Raw genomic sequence first — 24,041 nt, 5'->3', positions numbered from 1 at the left:
ATTATCCTTTAAACTTAATACAGAATAATAAAATCATTGCTTCCACCTGAACTGGATCCCCACTGATATAAAAGAAAGGGGGAGGCTAGCAGGGCATTTTCCTCTGGACCCTATTTCTCTCTCAGTTGCTATCATCTTGACTTTGTTGATTTTCAGCGCATGCTACAAAGACCACCTTTTATCCCTTACTGCAGTAGGTGATGGGAAGGGCTGCCACACTGTAGGAATCTGGGAGGAGACTAATTATTTTTGTTGTGTTTATGGTGTTCCTGGGTTTTCTGATTTGATCTTGGGGTAACTGATGGGTTTACTTATGTGTAAATTTCTAAATGATTGTCAAGGGGTCCAGAGTGTTGGATTGGTGCTTTTTTATTGCACAGAAATAAAAAACTAAATACACAAAAGGAACAATGTAGCTGACTATACATCAAGTGCAGATAAATACACAACATAAAACAAACTGTCAATAGAAGAAAATATTTCTTCTGTAATCTTTTTATTATAATAATCATAGGTGTTACTTGTAACAGCAACAGGTAAAAGAAATCAGGTGAGTATGACACTTACAACTTAAGTGTCCCTTTAACAGTCCTCACAGAAGGACCTTTAACTCCCGCTGTGAGAGGTTTATGGGAGTTTCCATTTATTTGCTCCCCTTTTTTGTTCTCTATATTTAAAGGCAAGAATTGAGCTCTCTGCACAGTTTGCTCACAAATGCACAGGCAATGGCTTTGCTGTACAGAACCGGCACACGCCGCGCCTGTGCTTGCCGCCCTACAGGATGCGTCATTATTTGAGCTTGTTTCCTGTTCAGCGTTTTTTGTTTTTAAGTGCCTTGGTACAAGGAAGCCTGGGGAAGAGCAGAGGGCGAAGAGGGGCAGCTGGGCGGGGGTTCAGGGGCGTCGGGGAGGGAAGACGGACAGTATAACGCTACCAAGGCTGAGGGCACACAGGGCCACATGCGTACAGCGGACAACGGGGGGATTCCGGGCTCTCCTCGCGCCTCCCAGTGGGGCGGGGAAGCTGCCCGGACCTCCCCCGCGGCTCCGAGGTGGCCGGCCCCGCCTCCCTTTCCCCACAGCAAGAGCCCGGCTCCGCGGCGGGGGTGGTGCTCAGACGCGCGTGGCTCCGGGGGCTTGGGCTGCGGCTGGAGGGGCCGGCTCCGTGCGCAGGGAGGCTCCCGGGCCATGCCGGCCGCGCTCAGCGCCCTCTGGCTGCTGCTGGCCGCCGCCTTCGTCGCCGCGCTGCTGCTGGAGCTGCTACAGGCCCCACGCGGCGGGCCCCGACCCGGCCTCTTCCAGGACCTGCTCCGCTACGGGAAGACCAAGAGCGGCTGCGGGCAGCGCCCAGCCTGGCTGCGGCTTCTGGATGTGCCCAAGAGGTGAAGGGAGGTTACCTCAGTCCGGCCGGGGGGGCGCCGGGTCTGCTAGCCCGTCCCCAGCACAGGGACAGCCGCCTGCCCTAGCAGGGGCTCTGTCCCCTTCCGCCTCGGGCGGCGTGGCTCGGCTGGGGAGCCCCACGCGTGCCCTGCAGCCCTTAGCCCTGGGAGTGGGGTGCGCTTGTGCAACAAACCCCCCTTCTTCAGCCGTGTAAAGGGCTGCAGGCGTGGGGCCTTGGAAAGTCGTGAGATTGGTTTGAAAATCTTAAGGGTTTTTTATATTTGTGTTGCTTTGATTAATGTTGAGTTATGTTTTTTTTTGTTGTTTTTTTGTGTGGCTATCTAGTGGCTTCTGGGCTTTGAGATAGACTCTTAACATTTTCCAGCTTTTCTCTGTAATCATGAGAGCTGGAAACATAGGTGATGGTGGTGATGGTTGTTTTAAGGAAAACTGAAGTTACCATGTAATCCCATAACTCCAGAAGCTAGAGCTTTAAGAACCTACTAGATATTGTGAGTCACCTCTCAAAATCTGGAGAGCTAGCATCATTGATTTTAAGGTCTTAGAATGAAAGATACTAAGATGGCAGGTATAGAGGAGACTGAACTGTTTGTTCAGTGCAAAAGCATATAATGGGCATCAGCAGGGCAAGCTGCCCTACCAGTGTGTCCTGACGTCTGTCTGGAGAGGTGTATAGCCTTTTAGGGTTTGTTCTTGTATCCACAGTTCCCCTTAGTTACAGCACCATTAGACTATGGATGCTGTAATGTTGCCAAGGCTCAGCTGTTTTCATCACAAGGTATGTCTGCACTGCAGTAAAACACCCATGGCTGGTCTGGGTCAGCTGACATGGGCTCACAGGGCTTGGGCTGCAAGGCTATAGCACTGCAATGTAAACATTCAGGCTCTGAGACTGCACAATGGGTGAGGGTCCCAAAGCCTGGGCTTATGTCTGAATGTCTACGCTGCAATTTTATAGTCGCACAGTCCAAAGCCTGCTAGTCCGAGTCAGCTGACACGAGCTACAAGCGGAGGTTTTATTGCAGTGTAGACATACCCATATTGTCTAATTCTGGATGACATGATAGAATCATAGAACACTAGCGTTGGAAGAGACCTCAGGAGGTCATCCAGTCCAACCCCCTGCTCAAAGCAGGACCAATGCCAACTAAATCATCCCAGCCAGATTCCACCACCTCCCTAGGTAACCCATTCCAGTGCTTCACCACCGTTCTAGTGAAATAGTGTTTCCTAATATCCAACCTAGACCTCCCCCACTGCAACTTGAAACCATTACTCCTTGTTCTGTCATCTGCCACAACTGAGAACAGCGGAGCTCCATCCTTTTTAGAAACCCCCTTCAGGTAGTTGAAGGCTGCTATCAAATCCCCACTCATTCTTCTCCATACTCCCTCGGCCTCTCCTCATAAGTCATGTGCCCCAGCCCCCTAATCATTTTTGTTGCTCTCTGCTGGACTCTCTCCAATTTGTCCACATCCTTTCTGTAATGTCCACATCCTTTCTGTAGTGAGGGGCCCAAAACTGGACGCAATATTCCATATATGGCATCACCAGTGCTGAATAGAGGGGAATAATCACTTCCGTCTATCTGCTGGTAATGCTCCTACTAATGCAGCCCAGTATGCCATTAGCCTTCTTAGCAACAAGGGCACACTGCTGACTCATATCCAGCTTCTCATCCACTATAATCCCCAGGTCCTTTTCTGAAGAACTGTCGCTTAGCCAGTCGGTCCCCAGCCTGTAGTAGTGCATCAGATTCTTCCATCCTAAGTGCAGAACTCTGCACATGACCTTGCTGAACCTTGTCAGATTTCTTTTGGCCCAATCATCCAATTTGTCTAGGTCACTCTGGACTCTACCCCTATCGTCAAGCATATCCACCTTTCCCTCCATCTTAGTGTCATCTGTGAACTTGCTGAGGGTGCAATCCATCCTAACATCCAGATCATTAATGAAGATGTTGAACAAATCCGGCCCCAAGACCGACCCCTGGAGCACTCCGCTTGATACCAGCTGCCAACTACATGACAAGCCGTTGATCACTACTCGTTGAGCTGACAATCTAGCCAGCTTTCTATCCATCTTCTAGTCCATTCATCCAGTCCATACTTTTTTACCTTGCTAGCAAGAATACTGTGGGAGACTGTATCAAAAACTTCGCTAAAGTCAGGATATATCATGTGCACTGCTTTCCCCATATCCACAGAGCCAGTTATCTCATCATAGCAGGCAATCAGGTTGGTCAGGCATGACTTGCCTTTGGTGAATCCATGTTGACTGTTCCTGATCACCTTCCTCTCCTCCAAGTGCTTCAAAATGGTTTCCTTGAGGACCTGCTCCATGATTTTTCTAGGGATTGAGGTGAGGCTGTAGTTCCCTGGGTTCTTCCTCTTCCGTTTTTTAAAAATGGGCACTATATTTGCCTTTTCCAATCGTCTGGGACCTCTCCCGATAATGGCCAGTGGCTCTGCAGTCAAATCAGCCAACTCTCTCAGCACCCTCGAATGCGTTAGATCCGGACCCATGGACTTGTGTATGTCCAGTTTTTCTAAATAGTCCTTAACCTGTTCTTTCACCACTGAGGGCTGCTTTCCTCCTCCCCATACTGTGCTGCCCAGGACAGCAGTATGGGAGCTGACCTTGTCTGAAGACCGAGGCAAAAAAACCATTGAGTACTTCAGCTTTTTCCACATCATCTGTCACTAGGTTGCCTCCCCCATTCATTAAGGGTCCTACACTTTCCCTGACCCTTTCCTTGTTGCTAACATACCTGTAGAAACCCTTCTTTTTACGCTTCACATACCTTGCTAGCTGCAACTCCAGTTGTGTTTTTGCCTTCCTGATTACACCCCTGCATGCTCAGGCAATATTTTTATACTCTTCCCTAGTCATCTGTCCAAGTTTCCTGTAAGCTTCCTTTTTGTGTTTAAGCTTACTGAAGATTTCACTGTTAAGCCAAGCTGGTTGCCTGCCATATTTGCTAGTCTTTCTGCACATCGGGATGGTTTGATCCTGTGCCCTCCATAAGGTTTCTTTAAAATACAGGCAGCTCTCCTGGACCCCTTTCCTTCTCATATTAGCCTCCCAGGGGATCCTGCCCATCAGTCCCTAACAGAGTCAGAGTCTGCTTTTCTGAAGTCCAGGGTCCGTATTTTGCTACTCTCCTTTCTTTCTTTTGTGAGGATACTGAACTCAACCATCTCATGGTCACTGCTGCTTAGGTTGCCACCCACTTCTACTTCCCATACCAATTCTTCCCTGTTTGTAAGCAGTAGGTCAAGAGGAGAACGGCCCCTAGTTGGTGCAATACTGGAGGAACCAGGAAGTTGTCCCCAATACTCTCCAAAAACTTCCTGGATTTTCTGTGCATTGCTGTATTGCTCTCCCAGCAGATATGGGGGACTTCAATCACCCTGTCTAGAACCAGGGCCTGTGTTCCGGAAACTTCAGTTAATTGTCTGAAGAAAGCTTTGTCTACCTCATCCTCCTGGTCCGGTGGTCTATAGCGCACTCCCACCATGACATCACCCTTGTTGCTCTCACTTCTAAACTTAATCCATAGACTCTCAACAGGCTCTTCTCCAGTTTCATACGGAGCTCTGAGCAATCATACTGCTCTCTTATATACAGTGCAACTCTTCCACCTTTCCTCCCCTGCCTGTCCTTCCTCAACAGTTTATACCCATCCATGACAGTGCTCCAGTCATGTGAGCTACCCCACCAAGTCTCTGTTATTCCAGTCATATCATAGTTCTTTGACTGTGCCAGGACGTCCAATTTTTCCTGCTTGTTTCCCAGGCTTCTTACGTTTGTGTACATTCACACTGAGAAAGCAAAGCAATTGGCTAGTTCTCTTAGGTGCATCAGGAGGCCTCCTATGTTGCACCCTCCTCCTTGTGTTTCCTCCCGGTATCCCACTTACCTCTGGGCTTAGGTCACTGTACCCCGGGCAAGCCTGCCTGCTAAGATACTCATCCCTCTCTCTGTTAGGTGGATCCCCTCTCTTCCTAGCAATCCTTCTTCCCGGAACAACATCCCATGGTCGAAGAATCCAAAGCCCTCTCTCTGACACCACCTGCATAACCATGCATTTACCTCCACAATTTGACAGTCCCTACCTGGGCCTTTTGTTTCAGCAGGGAGGATGGGCGAGAACACGACTTGCACCTCAGACTTCTTCCCAGAGCCACATACTCTGCAGTGACCTGCTCAAGGTCATTCCTGGCAGTATCACTGGCGCCCTCATGGAGATGTAGGAAGGGGTAGTGGTCCGAGGGCTTGATCAGTCTCAGCAGACACTCCGTCACATCCTGAATTCTAGCTGTAGGCAAGCAGCACACTTCTCAAGTCTCTTGGTCTGGTCGGCAGATGGATGACTCCATCCCCCTCTAGGATGGAGTCCCTGACCACAACCACTTGTCTCCTTCTCTTGGGAGTAGTGGTCGTGGAACCGCCATCCCCTAGAACAATGCATCCCATGCCTTCTGGTCGATGGGATCTCCTTAGGGATACCTTCCCTCCGATGTGTCTACCAAATCATTCTCCACAGTAGTACCTGTGCAGAGAGTCTGAAAATGGTGTCTGACCTCTATCTGCATAGGGGGTATATAGGTTCTCCCTCATGTTATACTGATAAGAAGCACACGGGATCTTTATAGGGGAGAAGGCTGCACGCCACGTTTATTGAGAATACGACTGTTAGCATATGCTTTTCAAGCTCTCTTACACTCACCATGTGCACACAGTTCTGCCAGTCAATGTTTATAATTACCGATCCAGAGTCTGGATCAATCTGGTGGCCAGCCAGATTGGTCGCAGAGGGGAGCAGGGCTCTGTCGGTCGAGATCTGATGCTCCTGGAGCATGGCAAGATGAATCCAATGTCCCATGGCCAAACACCCTGTTCTTATAGTCTTTTGCTCTGTTGAAGTCTATGGATTTTGCTGTGTCAGTTTGTGACTGGTTACTTCTTAATTGGTGCATCTTTTGATGTAAACATTCCAATACACCTCCGAGAGGGTCATCCTGTCCTGGTTCTAATTTAATCAATTATCCTGTCTTTAGGGGTGCCAGCCTTCACCACAGGGTCGTCAATCTGCCCTTCCTTCATTATGGATGCCCATTGATGGTTCTTTGGTGTCATTAAGTCTCTTCACTCCTTCATTGACCATCTGGCTATAACAATGGCCTTCACACTTTCTTTTCCTGATGAATGCATTCCTCATTCACATACACAGTCTTTTACAGAGACCTTTGAGAGTACAAATAGTGTCAGTTTATATTGGGCAAAAAACATTATAAATTAAGCCTTCCTCTAATCTCCTTAACATAGACACAATACAAGATCCTGTCTCTTACTTACTAAACCTTAAAACAAAGAAATGTATATTTAACTAGAGTGCCTAATTTGTAATACATATAGGAAACCATAGTAGACATTATAACTTACCCTAAAACAAAAGGGTGACCATAATCAGTCATAAGATTTGTTCTGGCAGTACAGACACTGGCAGTCTGTCAGATGCATTTCTACCAATGTCCCAGAAGGTCATTCCTTTCCCCTATTCAAAAAGGGTGGCTGGCAGGATGAAATCAAATCATTCATTAATTGTCATAGAACAATTATAAAATCCTGCTCCTACACTCATTCTTCTTCTGGAGGTCACATGCTGCCAATTTTCTTCCCTGTTCTGCGGTGCCCTCTCTGATTCTTCGGCATGTTGTGCCTCCAGAACCAAACACTAACTTCTATCCAGAAAGTCTTCATTTTCTCTGATGTAATGCAAGGTTGATACTTGCATCTCTAATCCTTTAACCTTCTCTTCCAATATGGAGACCAGTTTGCACTTTGTACAGACAAAGTCACTTCTGTCCTCTGGGAGAAAGACAAACATGGCAGATCCTGTGCAGGTCACAACAGCTGATCGCTCACTATCCATGTCTTCCTTCTGAGAGTGTCCTCAGGAGTTGTATTTACTTCTCACAGAAGCCTGAAAGGCAAATACACTCTGCCTGGAAGTTCACCTCGGGAGAGTTCCCACAAACTCCCTCTATTTGCCTGTCCTCGGTTCGCAACTGCCTGCCTTTTTATAAGGCTGCTGGCTCAAGGCAGTTGGCCTGGCTCAAAGCCTTCCCTCCGATCAGCCACTCAAGGCCCACCTGGAACAAAGCACTCCCAATTCACACTTTTCAAACAAACACAGACACCATCAAACAGTCCCTGCAACTAGCTCCAGTCAAACAAATGGTCACAGCACACGGACACTTGGATATTCACCCCACCAGCTCACAACACAGGCCCCCTAATGCAGCACTCACCTTAGCTCCTCCCGAACGGTTCCCAGGCAAACTCCCTCTGTTTGCCTGATGATAAAAAGGTCTGAGCCCTGGCTAGGCTACAGCTTACTCTGGTGGAGATACACCAGTTGCAGTTTCAGGGCCAAAAAACAGACAAAGTAATTTAGTCTCTTTACCCATTAAGATCACGGCCTTTGCGATGGTGAGTTTTTTGTTTTATACCAGACGAACAGGACTGAGGGCAAAGCTCATTTTGTACATGCTATTTTACTGCATTTGGATAGTAACAACAATTGGTTGCCATGGAGTATTTAACTAGCTAAATATGTCTGTAAAGAAACACCTGCATATGTATTTGCATGATAGAAAATAACAGTGCCACAGGGTACTGCCTTTAATAGATGTCCTTTCAAGTATGTATCAATTTTCTTATCTAAAGGTTTCATGCTGCAACCCATAGAATCCTAGAAATGTAGGACTGGAAGGGATCTCAGTAGGTCATCTCATCCAGTCCCCTGAACTGAGGCAGAACTACTAGTAAGTATTATGTACGACATTCCTGATAGGTGTCTGTCTAACCTGTTCTTAAAAACCTCCAGTGACAGAGATTCCACAACCTCCCTAATTAATCTTTTCCAGTGCTTAACTACTTGTAGAAACTTTTTCTAACGTCTAACTTAAATCTCCCTTGTTGCAATTTAAACCCATTACTTTTTGTCCTCACTGAATAAGGGGAGCAGTTTATCACCCTCCTCTTTCTAACAGTCTTTTACGTACTTGGAAGACTGTTATCATGTCCTGCCTCAGTCTCCTCTTCTCCAGACTAGACAAACCCAGTTTTGTTTTTGTTTTTGTTTTTTTTTCAATCTTTCCTCATAGGTCTTTAATCATTTTTGTTGTTCTCCTCTGGACTTTCTCCAGTTTGTCCACATCTTTCCCAAAGTGTTGTGCCCAGAATGGGAAACAGTACTTCAGCTGAGGCCTTATCAGTGCTGAGTGGAAGGAATTACGTCTCACGTCTTGCTTACGGCACTCTGCTAATACATCTGTGATGGGGGATGCTCACTTCCTGAGCGTCACCTGCTGCTGCATACAGGACTGCAGTCTCTTTCCTGCTCCTGGCACCTCCTGTAGGTTGTTGACCTTGCGTGGCGGGTCTTCAGTGCCTCGGCCCTTTGGCTGGGTCACACAATCAAAATCAAACCCTTCAAGGTAGCAAAAGTCCAACAAAACTGTTCATCTTTCCTCAACAGGGTCTTCAGCCCTGGCTGTGGGCCATTTAAATTCAGCCCTTCACTCAGGCTTCCAAAGGAGCTTTGCCCTCTTCTCAGAGTTTATAGCACTTCGCTGGTGGTCAGTGGGGAAACGCGGGCCCACCCACTACTCTGGGTTCGAACCCAGTGACCCTATAAACAGCCACATACCACTCACTTAAGTCAGTTGCTGAAGGCCTTGCAATGTTTCCTAAAGATGGTCAGACTCTGAATTCACCTGATATCAAAGTGCCAGAGTGGGGAATCTGCCTTGACAAGACCCATCTATATGCCGTGCTCTGCTCTGAATCCTGATTGTGAGGCATCCAGAATGTTGGCTAATGTAACATGTTGTTGGAGCTTGATGGTTGCTATTTTCTCACTTGTTTTGCCCAGGAACAGAGGGTTAGAGATGGGACAGTAGTTGGAATCAACTTCAGAATCAAGTAATGGCTTCTTGAGGATTGGGTAAACTGTAGAATTTTTAGGTGTGTTTCTCTGAAGGTGGCCTTGACTATTTCCATTGGCCATGATCATAGTTATTCTTCGTTGGCTTCTACCAACCACGAATGACATGGATCCATTTAATAGGTTGTACCTGTAATATTTTTCAGGGCTTCTTGAACTTCGGCATATGTGAGGAGGCCCAAACTTTGCCAGGAGTGCTAGGGCAGATAATAGTTGGGTGAGGGGGGGAATTTTCCTTTCCAGTTAATCCCTCTGTATTCAGTTGCTCAGTGACGTATGCTGACAGCTCTTTACAATGGCTGATGCTTGGGTCTGGTGTCTGGGCTGTGAAAACTGGGTTGATTAGCTGGTTTGCTGTGTGAAATGTCTATGCTGGCTGTGATTCTGCCATACTGATTTGTGGAGTAAAAGGCTCATTTTGTCTCCTTTATTGCAGTGGCATGGTCCTGTAAATGTTTGTTTGTGCTGCTGGCAGAGGGATTTAGAATGTTTTTTGGACCACTGATGTCCTGACTTTGCCTCTGCATGTTATCTGCTGTAGTTCACCTGTGAACCGTGGTGATCTTCTTACTTGGTGTGAGTGAGGGTGAGTGCACAGTTCACGGCCAAGGCATCAACTCTTTTAAGTAGCCTTAATAGTAGCTGCACTCCACTCTTTACATTACAAAGATGGATGTTTTTGAACCAGTACACCTGGCCAATTTTTAAAAATATTAGCAGTTGATAGATATGTCTGGTCTATTAAATTGTGTTCATAGAGATTTCACCCAATTTAATAAAATCACTAAAAAGGATACAGGTGTTGTAATGATGCTCACTCTGTAATACGGTAACACTTTGTTCAGTAGAAAGTTCTGATGACTATATTCCCATATAAATGAAAGCTAACTATTGTACTGATTGTTTCTGATATTTGTAAACTTGTTAAAAACTTTCTAAACAAATAGTTTAAAATACACATGCACCTGCACACACGTATGTATGTGTTTTGGGCTATTATTTATGGGAATATAGTTGTAACACTGAACCAACCAACCAACCAGCTATTAAAATAACTCTAGTAAAAAACCCTTGGGAGGGGTTTAGAGAGGAGAGGGAAGAGTATGTCCATTAGCTACCTCTTCAGCCTCTGTTCCATCCCTCTTCCCGCACAAACTTTCCACTTCGGGGGGCCTCCCCAAGAGTCTAAGCTGCCTGTATCAAACAAGACTTGAGTTTGACTTGAATATGGGCTAAGTGGAGACCTGGTTTGCATAAAAACTCATAGCAGTTTGAGTTCTGTTTGTCTCTAAGCCCACTTTACTAATAACAAACCCTACTGTTTCAGAGTAGCAGCCGTGTTAGTCTGTATGAGACTGGAGTACAAAGGGTGTTTTCAGATAAATTAAATCTGTACCTGCTTGGTCTGCCCGCTCTAAGCGGGCAAATGGTTTCTGTGTGCACAATGAAGCTCTTCATCTGTGTGAGTGACCTGCTATATTTGAGAGAGAATGTTGTGGAATGCTGATCAGAGGCCGATACCCTGCTCCTAAATGATTGTCAGCACTGGATACAAGCCCAATACTCTTGTGGAGCACTCTTGTCTATCCAGAGAAATTTAAAGTTGCCAGCTGAGATATGTCAGCACTGTAGGACATTCCCATTTTAACTGATTAGGAGAATTTGATCATGTTACCCTTAAAGTCAAATTTATTAAGCCCCTGGAAAGTTCTCAGTGTGATACACATCTTTGTTTGCCATTGTGGATCCAAATCCTCTGCATTCTATCTCCCATATGATTTGAAAAATAAAAAATCAACCTCAAATGCCAGGTCAGTTTGCCATATTCTGAAGCTAAATACAGTCTTATTTGATTACACAGTCAAAATCATCCGAGGAAGTCCTGCGGTCAGGAAACTTTGAGCATTCCCATCCTGAATGTTTATCTATTGGCAGATATCGCCAGATGTCCTGATTTTATTCATAGACTTTGAGCAGAAGAAGCCATGAGATTATCTAGAATTACCTCCTGTATTTCACAGGTTATTAAATTTAATCCAGTTACCCCTTTATTGAGCCAAATAACTTGTGTTTATCTAAAGCATACACTCCAGAAAGGCATCCAGTCTTGCCTTAAAGATATCAAGAGAGATGAATAATCCCTAGGTCTGCAAGACAATTTAAAGACTCCTGGATTTGTGTGGTGACAAAACATCACACAGTCCAGCTGTATAATGGTGTCTGGGTGATTCTGTACAAAAGATAAATGCAGAACAGTAGTAATTTCTCCATGGTCTGTTCAGAAGAGGTGAAGAAAATGAAAATGCTGTTCGAGGCAACAGCATGGAAATGCCCAGAAAAGAATTCCAGGCAGGATGGCTGGGGTATTAAAGCATGACATTGTCATACTTTTAACTGAAGCATTTTATAGTTTAAAAATTTTATTTTACATTCATGTATTGCTGTGTGGTTTGTATTATATTTATTTATTTATTTAAAGCCTTGAGTCTTGCACTTGTTTTGTGTGGTCTCTGCTCACTCTTCTAGTTTTCCAGTGCATCCACTTGAAGGTTCTAAAAACATGGAAAAAGATACAGTGAGTGGGAGGTTTAGTATTCTGAGCAGCATATAACTAGGAAAGACTGTTGGAATGAGGCTATGGTAGACATCTGGTAGTTCCATAAAAGACCCCATCATCTCTTATTGTGGGAGGTTAGGCCAAATGAAAATGGGCTGTTCTCCTTAGACCTGGTCACTGAATTCCAACACTGAAAAAAGGAGTGATAAGAAAAAATTGATTGAAAAATCCAGAAAGTAAAATACTGCTGCTTCTTTCTTCCACAGGTGGTTTTCTCACTTTTATATTCTTTCTGTGGTCTGGAATGGCTTGTTGCTCCTATTGCTTATTCAAGCTTTGTTCCTAGCAAGACCTTTCCCGATATGGCTTCGGGATTTGCTCAGTGCTCTTGGTGGAGCTTCGCAGAACCAGGATGTGGGCAAGTACTCCACATGTTATGGACAGATGCACAGATGTTGTAACACAGAACCGCTATACTCTCCTGACCTTCCTTTGAGAATACATCAGCTACTCATCCCTAATTTATTAATTTATACTAGGGCAGTCAATTAATCACAGTTAACTCATGTGATTAACTCAAATTAATCACGATTAAAAAAAAATCTTGATTATTTGGAGTTTTAATAACACTGTTAATAGATCTGAAAGAAGCAAATTTGATCTCACATTAGATTGGTAAGGAAATACTTTATTTGAAAAATTCTAGATTAGGGTGTAATTATGTAAGGGTTTTATAGATTTGGGAGGGCTGTAAACATAGAATCCCATGATACCCACACGTTAATCTTTGCAGGGCCACCGTAAAAAGTACAGGTCGGGAAACCAAGGCACAGAGAGGGTCAGTGGCCTTGTTCAAGGCTTTAACCATTATTCAACACTCCTTTTCTAGAAATAATCCTTCCTTTATTTAGACAGAAGAAACTAATGGAAAGGATGTTCCAGAATAATCGCTTGGTTTAATTGATTTAAAAGTGAACGGCAAAGCAAAACTATTTTTGCCCTGTAAAATTGTTTTTAGGATATATAAAAAGTATTTCATACATTTTAAAAATATATTCCTTTTGTTTTTTATCACACTGTAAATATCTGGCCTTTCTTTTATTTTACCCTAGCAAGAAAAATGGAGGACCTGTGCAGCTCTCCCTTCCCCCAACTGAGCAGGAAGGGGATGCTGATTCTTAGCCTTAATTTAAAAAAAGGGTCTATCTTAATACATCATCAAAATGTAATAAAAGCAACAACAAAAAAAGGTGTTTTGCTTTACAATTCACCTTTAGCACATTCAGTCAACTGAAAAAAAAAAAAAACTTCTGCCTAAAAATTGTTACAGGTAACACTTGAAATGACTCAGTAAATCTTGTAACCGCTCAGAGGTCATAGCCAAAACTTAGAAAAACCAAATTCCAGTTTTATTGTATGTTTTCACATTTTGGATAATCTGAGGTTTTTCTGTGCAACTGAAAGAAATTAAAAATCTCTCTCAAAAGTTTGTTTACATCATGCATTTGATTAATTCATGATATTATGCACATGATACATCATGTGTAGTCAGTTTCACTATAGTCTTTTCTATTTGTGTGGTTCTTTCAGACACTAACAGAGGAAAAGAGGAGCACTTTTTTAAAAAAATAGGGAAATTGACTGGGGAATTTGGAGGTAGTTTTTACACCCGCCCTCTCACTTTTAACTCATTTTTAAAAAAAAATTTTCCATCCTTCAAGTTGTCAGCGTTCCTTTAGAAATACTAATAGTAAGACAGACGCTAAATGTGCTCATCGTCATAATGTGCGGGTAACATATACGCAAATTAAAAAGCATCCTTTCTGTCCAAAAGGACTTACTCTCCATCTTTCAAGGCAGTCATCTTAAAAATGCACACACTGATTTTTTTCTCTCTCATTCCTGCTGCTCAGGTTCCATAGCTGATGTCCTTCTAAGTAGTTTTAAAATGAATGCAAATTAAATTATAGTGAAAATTGGTTTCCAGAGGGAATTTGGAGCTCAGTTTGTGAAGAGGAAGAGTTTGAGATTGTCACTTCTGTTTGACTTGTAGGTGACAAACACCTGTCTGCCCTCTTGGTTCTCATGCTCCTCTGGCTACACAGCTTTCGAAGGCTCATAGAGTGCCTCTGCATCAGTGTCTTCTCCAGTGGTTTCCTTCATATCGTACAATACTGCTTTGGGCTTGGGTACTATATTGTTATTGGCTTAACTGTGCTGTGTCAAGTGCCGGCTAATGTCAGCAATGGTGAGTGTCTCTTTAGTGCTAACCATACTTGCAGCTTCTTTTTAATTTGTTTCTAGTATCACAAGATGGTTTGGTGAGGGTGGGAGTGGGGGAAAGGGTGAACGAGAGATTAGTAGAATGCCTATTCTTTTCACCTTCTAAAGTTCTATCTACAGGGTGTTTTTGTGTGCAGGTGTATGTGACAGAAGAGGTATTTGATGAGATCTATAAAAGTATTTACTGCAGTTACTTAAAGTCAGACTTATTAACCAGCACATGACATCACATGCATGGCCGTAGTATGTGTCCTAGTTCTGCTCAACATGCGGTTTCTCCTTATAGCTCAGTACCGTTGTTTGCCGTATGCCACCATGTCCCTTAGACTCCCAGGCCCAACTCATCCTATCTTTGTCAATGAGCTGCTTCCACTTTATGAAGGAACCTCCAGTCCAGCAGAGGTCAGGATCTCTCTGGTTACACAGCTATTATAGTCTGAAGTTTCTCTTTGCTGTGGACCCTCCTTTAAATATGAGTCTGCCAGCACCTTTGCCTGTTTACTTAGTTCTTGGCCTCCAGTCACATGTCTAGTATCCGTCTCCTTTCTCTTTGCTACTTGGGCCAATTAAGTATCCAAAGAGCTCTAAAGGATTCATGAATAATGTGACCTGTTTCTGCCAACATGTTGCACTAAGTCCTACAGTTGAGCTGTTGTTTGCTCTGCTGCATAGGTACATGATGAACCAGAATGCCCCTGGTGTGCATTTCACATGACTAATTTTTCTTATGTGGTCAGCACTAGATATAGAATTTAAGTCATTTCATGCTATCTTAGAGGTAGCTTTTGTCCTCCACGCTGATTTTACAGCCCTCTTAGAATGACTTTGGTGCAAACAAAGCCTTTTCTAGGTGGCGCTGTCTGGGTGCATTTTCTACCTTTCTGATCATGGCATTCCACAGAGATGGTGCCTTGGCATAAGCACTGGGGTCCATCCATAGTGCAAAATTCCTGCAAATCAATCATCTGTTCTCACCATTTTTTTTTTTTTTAATTGCTAGTGTAGATAAGGCAACACAATTCTGTCATGATATCTTGACCTCAGCTATGGCACAGTCTTCTAACATGGTGATAAAAATACACTTTTACAAACACTGTCACAGTCCAAAACATGTTAGAATATGGAGGCCTGAACCAAATGGTAACCCTTTCTGCTTGTAGCATGCACCCTCCCTTATTCCTACAGCTACTGATTAAAAAGAAAACTGACTAATTTATAATTTGCAGTAGCAGACAGTTAAGAATAAAGGCCTGCAGCAATTCATAACTAGGGTGTGGTTCACTGTCTGCACAAGTTGTGTTTAAAAGCTCCCTTCACCATTATTCAAGAAGTGGGGCATACACTGGGAAAAGCTGCAACATTATTTATATATATATATAAAAGCTGAATTTTTTTGAGATGGTGTTGGTGAGGGTTTAATGCAGACTTTTTTTCCTAATCTTGTATTAATAGGCATACTATTTTTATTTTTAATTCAGGGAAAGACCTCTTTATGCAAATCTGCTGGTACCACGCCCTAGGAATTATTATGTACATTTGGGCCTCAGTTCACCAACATAGATGCCATGTGATTCTAGCTAATCTTAGAAAAAGTAAATCAGGTGAGATATTTCACTTCTTGGAGCTGTTTGTAATAACTTTTCCATTAAAAATTGTGTGTCACAATGAATCTCTGTTAAGCCCAACCCCTTAGAACACTGGTATTTTCCAAAAACTCAGTGAAATGAATGCTGATGTGAATATGTATCTCTGTAGATCACTTTCCAAGGGGTTAACTTAGTCTATCTGGAAGAGACTTGAGCAGGTGATATGTAGTTATTCACAATATGCAAGGTTTAAAAAGAAGGTTCACACTTGTATCATCCTGAATAGAAAAATGTCTAAAATGTGTTAGGAACACTTATTGCCACTTAATTTGGTTTCAGAGTGGTAGCTGTGTTAGTCTGTATCAGCAGAAAGAAAAGGAGGACTTGTGGCATCTTAGAGACTAACAGATTTATTTGAGCATAAGCTTTCGTGGGCTAAAACCCACTTCATCGGATGCATTCAGTGGAAAATACAGTAGGAAGATATATATACACACAGAGAACATGCAAAAATGGGTGTTGCCATACACACTATAATGAGAGTGATCAATTAAGGTGGGCTATTATCAGCAGGAGAAAAAAACCTTTTGTAGTGATGATCAGGATGGCCCCGTTGACAAGGTGAAACTAAAGGGGGAGGGGGGAATAAACATGGGGAAATAGTTTTACTTTGTGTAATGACCCATCCACTCCCAGTCTTTATTCAAGCCTAATTTAATGGTGTCCAGTTTGCAAATTAATTCCAATTCAGCAGTTTCTCGTTGGAGTCTGTTTTTGAAGTTTTTATTAGGTAAGTGTTTATCATCTCTCTTTTATAAATGGGGGGGCTGATATGCAGAGGCTACAGAAGGAATTAGTTTCCTGAGCTATGATTAGAAAATCTCACTCTATTCTTAGACCTTACTTCTTAAAGTAACCATAACATTACACATTGTATTGGGAATGAGTTAAGGTCACTATTTTCAAACCTGAGTGGCTAAAATTAGGCTCCTTAATCCATATGTAGGCATCTAATAAAAGTGGTGTGATTCTTCTTCAGAAGTGCTTAGCACCCACAAATCCTACTGAAGTCAGTGGGAACTGCAGGTGCTCAGCATTACTCCGTAACTATACATAAATATGGATTAAGAGTTAAAGTTTATTTTAATACATGCTCTATCAACTAACTTTTTTCTTTCTTTAAATTGCAGGAAAGGTAGTAAACTTGAGCCACAGCATTCCTTTTGGAGACTGGTTTGAGAGGGTATCTTGCCCACATTATTTTGCTGAACTCCTAATATATGTATCCATGGCCATCACATTTGGATTTCAAAACTTAACCTGGTGGCTTGTAGTGATGTATGTGCTGTTTAACCAGGCATTGGCTGCAGTTCTATGCCATGAGTTCTATGTGAACAACTTCAGCTGCTACCCAACATGTCGAAAAGCATTTATACCATTTCTTTTTTAGAACCTTTATTTTTGTTAAATATGTCTTTAATGCAGCCTGTGAAATGCCGTCTAAAAGGTAACGGAAGACTGAGGTTCTCAGGAGTATGTGTAATGCAACTGTCACAGAAGCTGTGGTGAAACAATACTTACTGTCTGATTCCAGCTCAAAGTTACACAGGATTTTAGTGAATACACAGACTTTATCATTAAATCAAAATGAAACTTTTAAAAAGTATCTGCAGTATGTACAACCTGAACTGTACATAGTATTAAAGACCTCAGTTAAAATGCAAGAACTGCTGATGTTTAACATTTGTGTATTGGACATTCATGTCTAATATTTAAACCACTTTCATTGCTGCTATGCAGCAAGCCAAAATGTGTGCCTGTATTTTATAAGTAACCCACACATGTATGTAGGGAAGGGAAGTTGCTCAAAGTGAGGAGAAACCACTGTATTTCAAGTTTAACTAATATTTTAAAAGAAAACTATACTCTTCCCCCACACACCCTGACCACTAAGTCTATTAAAAGAAGCTAACTGTTTAGGAAAATGGTGCATTGCCTCTAAATATTTTCCTAAAGATAATTTTGTAAGCAGTTGGTATTCTTTGAGGAGAATGAGTATGGGATTAAATTCTATAAAACTGTGGGGAGAGGAAACTAGGATATTTCGAGTATAAGGATATGGGATCCCCACTCATGACTGTTTCATTTTGCTAATATATATTTATTTGTTTCAATTCACATCTTTCAGAAATACCAAATACAAGAAAAGGTTGAGAAACCTCTTTGATGGGAAGGATGGGTATTCCACTGCCTGACTCTTCTTCTCAGAAGCTGGAATAAATCTACTTTTTAGGCAATAAAAGTCAGTGGTCCTTAAAGAATGTCAGCTTTTGCTATAGACCGTTATGTGGCAGCCTTAGAAAACTGTATAGAACTCAGATGCCTTCACCACAAGGTGTATTGAGAATTGCGATAGCCCATTCTATTAAGTTTGTGCAAAACTGTAGAGTGGGAGAATTACATATGTTGGGTGATAAATAGACTTCAAAAAAAAAAAAAAAACCAAGAGGTCACCTACCTTGTTCACTGTTTTTGCCATACGGAGAACAGAACTTAAAGTATGATGCTACTCTAAAAATGGCCATCTGGTGTTTTATATTAATTTTGTCTCAAATATTTCCACTTAAATTTGCTTAGTTTTCAGAGAAGATGATACATTTTCCAACTACCAATCCTACAAACTCATCCGGAGTTCTGACAGTCACAGCAGATTCTCTCTATCTCATCCATAAGGTTAACATTCTATCACAGGTATTTTTAGTAAAAGTCAGGGACAGGTCACAGGCAATAAACAAAAATTAATGGGACACTCACAACCTGTCCCTAACTTTTACTAAAAATACCCTGGGGAAAGGGGAGTGGTAAATAAAGCACTGTTGGGGGCTTGCAGCAGCTCCAGCCTGTATCTTGGACAGTAAGAACATCCACAATTATATTGGGATGTAAAAGGTGTTTGTTTGTTTAAGTGTTAGAATAGGTATAATAAACTGTCATGATACAGGACATTCACCTACCTCTAAATGAGAGGAATTAAGAAGAAACTTTGCTTATGAGTAAGTTATTCTTCATTGTCCAGGGTTTCTTGCACCTTCCTCTGAAGCATCTGGTACTGGCAGGGACAACAGGATACTGAAGTAGATGATCAGCTGGTCTGATCTGGTAGTGGCATTGGCATTCTATTTGAATGTATCTTTTTCAAAATGTTTTGTAGTAATATCTGAATATGTAATAAATTCCTTGTATAAAGTATATTTTGTTGTAGGAAATTAGGTTGTTTTTTTTTCTGAAGAAACATTATGGTATATGCTGTTTGTTTTCTATAACTGACATTTTACAAAAGAGCGATACAAGAAGTTTAAGTACTTATAAAGTATTTAGTTATAGAAAAGAGAAAGATGAACCCCTCCATGTGTATTAACAATGTATATCACTTTGGATGAAATATTGGTCCTTTCAAAAGATCAGCTGAAACAATATATAATTGCATTGGTAAGAGGTAACAAACTCCCTCTCACCTAGTATAACATTAATACCTACAATGGTGCTTCCACAGTGAAATTTTTTTAAGGATACCTAAAGTGGTCGTGCAGTTGTGGAAAAAACTGGTGTGTTTTGGCGTTTGATTTTATTTGACCAGTACATCAATGTCAAATATCAGGGTAGCAGTTCAAGCAATACAAAGGTATTTGGCTTGCCAGGATAAACTCATGCTATTGAAAACTCTAATTGTTTCCTAATTCCAAAGAGCATCCCTTTTGACCAGATTACCACCAGCTGCTCTTTCAACATGTGCTTTATAATCCTGCAAAAATACCAGCCCATATTAGTAAGTAGATGCATGGAAGGAAGGAAGTTAAATGTGGTAACAGTTTATTGTGTCAAAGCTCTCAAAGTCTAACACTAATGTTTTTGAGCTAAAGATGGTACATAAAATCTCTCAGCTGAATAATCATTAGTTTTGGAAAAGGGATGAAGTCTTATGAAAAGATTCATTGGGACTCAATTTTTCCAATACTTCAGAGATCAACTGTAAAGCATGTTACATTATAATACCATGTTTGTTAAATGAGTCAGGGATACCAACAACCCTACTATTTCATATATGTTGTTTTTCCTAAACTCTACCCTGCTTTTACAGTTTTATTCTCTCTCCATAAGTAAATAGTAGCCTAAGGTAGAGGGGGGTTAGCCTAAGGTAGAGGGGGGTTTCTTGTCTATACCTTGTCCTCCACAGCTGAAATCGTGGAAGTAATAATCTCAACATTTAGTCATAACTTCATTTTTTGGTGAAATAATCTCTGAAGGATTCCTGTAGCTTGGGGAATCAGAGATACAGTCCCTTCCTAGTGCCATCTCTTTCTCACTAATGTATTTTCTGTGACAGGTACTGGGTTTGATTCCCAGGCGGCTACTTGGACTTGCTTCAAGGCATGTCCCACTTCAGCATTTGCAGTGCAATTAACAGTCTTGTAAACAGAAAAATCACTGATTCAGTCAAGCTGTTTGGCTAAAAAGTACTTTAGCAGATATCCCTTGGGAGTGCTCAACAAACACATCTGCTCCTGAAACAGCACATCCGTGACTCCCTGTACGTTTCCTTTTTGCAAGTGAAAATACATACAGCACATTTTTTTGAACATATACTATATGTCAACCCTACCAGGTGATTCTGGATTTAAGTGAAACCCAGAAAGAGTCTGTTGTTGCTCAGGAAAATGTTCCTTTAGAGCAAGCCCTAGGTAAAAAGGGTATGGGCAGAATTTCTGTGAAAGAGGGATTGTTGCTTAGAGAATCTGCTAAGGAGAAAATTCCTCATGGCAGTTTTTCCAACCAGCTCGCTGTAAATGAGGGATGTGGTGAAAGTGATGTGATCAAGGGAGTTTCATTTCCTAACAGCCAGAATTTTTCTGTTGAAAATGGATCCACTGACTTTGCTTTAGAAAGATCCAGTGTGGATAGCTTTGAGAAGGTTTCAAATGGAGTGAAAATTGTTAGGGAGGGTGAACAGCCCTATGATGACCAAGTGGCTGTGTTTGACCAGCTTGTTGGGGAAACAATGTTGTTGGAACAGGAATGACTCCATGCTGTTTCTTTGACTAAGCAGTCTGTACCTCAGGGTCTGAGGAAAGATTGGGTTACTGGTTTTTGAGAGCAGAACAGCCTTATGACTGAACCCACAAGGATGCAGGGAAGAGCAGGCAAATGCTCACCCTTAGACACTTTGGATGCGTTTGATTATCTCTTTAAAACAGAATCCAGTCTCTGAGCTGGTGGTGGTGGATCCAGAAGCAAGCATATAGGCGAGTGTCTGTGTAGATGTTCATAGCACAGAGGGGCTGCAGTTGGTGAACACACATAGCCAGCAAAGGGATTCCTGTAAGCAGGGAAGTTCAGTTTCCAGCCTTCTAGGAGAAAGGTCTGGGGGTAGGGTGAAGGACCCAATCCTGCTGAAGGGAAAAATGAGTGTCGAGCCTTGAAATTGTTAGCAGATGACAATTTGAAAGCTAGTCTCTGGGTTGATACAATCTACCTGGCTGAAAAGGGAGGGGGAAGATTTGCCTCATAGCTGGTAGCAATGAGGACACACCTGGCCAGCCCAGGAATTCAGTGAGACGAGGCATTGTATGACCAAGATACTTACAAACACTGACTTTTAACAAATTTGGTGTTACTGTTAAGGTTTAGCCTTCTAATGTATTTGATTTTGATGTTAACCCTAGTAAAAGGTACAATGTGTATGACTTTGATACAAAGCCTGTAAATATATTGGGAATAATACCTAAAAACACATGGTATGCTAGAAAGCTTTATGATAGTGAAATGTTACAGCTAATACCTGTAAGCAATTGTGAAACTTGTCACAGCAGAGAAACCTTTACAAATGTAGTCTGCTGTATATAGTGGGAAACTGAGGCACACTGCCACATTGCTGTCATGGCTAAATGCCAAGGTAATTATACTCTTGAGAGCATTAATGTCTACATTAATGTAACATCAGAGAGAGAATATTTTCAGAAAATGAAGGTAGCTGTATACAAAGAGCCTGATTTAGTCAGACATGATTTTGATAAACTATTTCTGTTGTACACTAATACTTGTGATGTAAACTGAACTTGTAATAATATAGGACCTAGAATGGAAAATTCTTGTGATGCATTCAGCAGTGTCTAGGGACACCCTTTTCTGCATCAATTTTGTGTGAGGGGTGTGACGCTGTATGGATTCTGGGGGACACTTGAGGATATTATGAATATTAATATTATAAAATTGCAATCAGTTGTGCCAGATATGCCATGTAAGATATCTGCAAAAATGTTATAGTTTGCCAAATATTATAATCTCATTTGTTTTTGTATCACATTTGTATTTTGGGGTATAGATATGTATCCATATCTGTATTACAACATTTGTACTGTGCTTCTGGGTGACACCCCCCAGACAGTTTGGGCATCAGCACTGCCTAGCCTGCTTGATGGCCGATTAAGGACCATCAGCTATACGACTGATCCATTGAGAGAAGTCAGGGGATACACCTAATGACTCAGCAAGGCATGCATGGGCATGTCTATGGACAGAAAAGGCTTCCGAGCCATGTGCTGGGCAGTTTGTGTTTGAAACAAGGAAGCACAAGCCCAATGGCAAAAGACTATAAAAGGCAGCTGCATCTTCTCCATTTTGTCTTCAGTCCTGCTTCTTACCTTTGGAGGAACTTTGCTACAAACTGAAGCTCTGAACAAAGGCCTGAATGACCCATCCAAGCTGTGGATGTACTCCAGAGACTTGACTTAAGCCAGCAGTTTATTCCATCGCTGCTACAAGCCTGACCCAAGCACTTTGCCATTACTGTATGTAATTGATTCCTTTAACCAATTTTAACTCTCACCTTTCTTTCTTTTTATGAATAAACCTTTAGTTTTGAGATACTAAAGGTTGGCATCAGCGTGATTTTTGGGTAAGATCTAAGTTATATATTGACCTGGGTGTGTGGCTGGTCCTTTGGGATCAGAAGAACCTATTATTTGATGAGACTGGTTGTAAAGAACCACTCATTTCTGAATCCAGTGTTTTTGGTGGTGTTCTAAGAAATGGAATGCCTGAGATAACTGCATTTATGTTTTCTTGTCAGCCAATGTGGTGAAACAGAAGTTTACTTTTGTTTCTAGTTTGGTGTATCCTGTGGGAGATTAGCCACCAGTCTTGGGATGTATCTGCCCTATTTCTCAGCAGTTCGTCCTGAATCTGGTATCCTCATTTGTGACCCAGTGAGGCACGGTTACAACTGGGCCCAGGCTGGAAGGGCGTCTGGCCTGTGAAGAAGATTATTAGAGCCATATTTAGGGTGAGAACTTACATGCAACCAGCATGTATTAAGAAAAGGAGTACTTGTGGCACCTTAGAGACTAACCAATTTATTTGAGCATAAGCTTTCGTGAGCTACAGCTCACTTCATCGGATGCATACTGTGGAAAGTACAGAAGACGTTTTTATACATACAAACCTTGAAAAAATGGGTGATTATCACAACAAAAGGTTTTCTCTCTCCCCACCCCACTCTCCTGCTGGTAATAGCTTATGTAAAGTGATCAATCACCCATTTTTTCATGGTTTGTGTGTATAAAAACGTCTTTTTTACTTTCCACAGTATGCATCTGATGAAGTGAGCTGTAGCTCATGAAAGCTTATGCTCAAATAAATTGGTTAGTCTCTAAGGTGCCACAAGTACTCCTTTTCTTTTTGCAAATACAGACTAAACACGGCTGTTACACTTAATACATGCTAGGTTTCAGAGTATTAAGCTTAGTTTGCATGCTGTTTTATTTTTAGTAATCTGCCTTGTTCTGTCTGCTACCTCCTTAACTACTTAAAATACACCTGTTATAGTTAATACATTTCTGGATTACAATATAACCCAGTTTATGTGATTTCTAACGGGGGGGAGGGGGAGGGCAGAAGTTCTGTATACCCTCTTCCACATTGAGGGAAGAGGTGAATTCCATATAATTTTGGGTTTGTACTCCAATGGCGGGTAGACATCTGGGTGCTGTAGCAAGCCCCTTAAGCTGAGCCTTCTCAGAGTGGATCTCTCTCTCTCTCTCCGCAGCTGGGTGTGGCCCTGCCTGTGTGCTTGGCTGGAAAAGGCTGGAGAGCCTAGCCCAGCAAGACCAGCTAAAAAGGTGCCCAGGCTGTCAGAATAGTCT

The 24,041-nt window shown here is 42.2% G+C and overlaps 1 protein-coding gene across 2 annotated transcripts; it reads left to right on the top strand.

Moving 5' to 3' along the window:
• Positions 1–1,106: 1,106 nt before the first annotated feature.
• On the top strand, positions 1,107–22,764 carry SRD5A3 (steroid 5 alpha-reductase 3). Of its 2 annotated transcripts, XM_077815619.1 has the most exons (5): positions 1,107–1,381; positions 12,241–12,392; positions 14,028–14,222; positions 15,736–15,858; positions 17,034–22,764. In XM_077815619.1, the coding sequence occupies exons 1-5, from the start codon at positions 1,188–1,190 to the stop codon at positions 17,291–17,293; spliced, it is 924 nt and encodes a 307-aa protein (XP_077671745.1). In that variant the 5' UTR covers positions 1,107–1,187; the 3' UTR covers positions 17,294–22,764. The 2 variants fall into 2 exon arrangements, with proteins under 2 accessions (XP_077671745.1, XP_077671747.1); XM_077815621.1 differs by lacking the exon at positions 15,736–15,858.
• Positions 22,765–24,041: the final 1,277 nt, after the last annotated feature.

This window comes from Eretmochelys imbricata, chromosome 4, assembly GCF_965152235.1.
Source record: "Eretmochelys imbricata isolate rEreImb1 chromosome 4, rEreImb1.hap1, whole genome shotgun sequence".
In the NCBI taxonomy this organism is placed as follows: domain Eukaryota; kingdom Metazoa; phylum Chordata; order Testudines; family Cheloniidae; genus Eretmochelys; species Eretmochelys imbricata.
This window is presented reverse-complemented; position numbering and strand designations above follow the sequence as displayed.

Coding starts and splice junctions, on each gene's coding strand:
- SRD5A3 (XM_077815619.1), top strand. CDS start 1,188: ATGCCGGCCGCGCTCAGCGCCCTCTGGCTGCTGCTGGCCGCCGCCTTC. Junction 1,382..12,240: donor CTTCTGGATGTGCCCAAGAG/GTGAAGGGAGGT, acceptor TTTCTTCCACAG/GTGGTTTTCTCACTTTTATA. Junction 12,393..14,027: donor TTCGCAGAACCAGGATGTGG/GCAAGTACTCCA, acceptor TTTGACTTGTAG/GTGACAAACACCTGTCTGCC.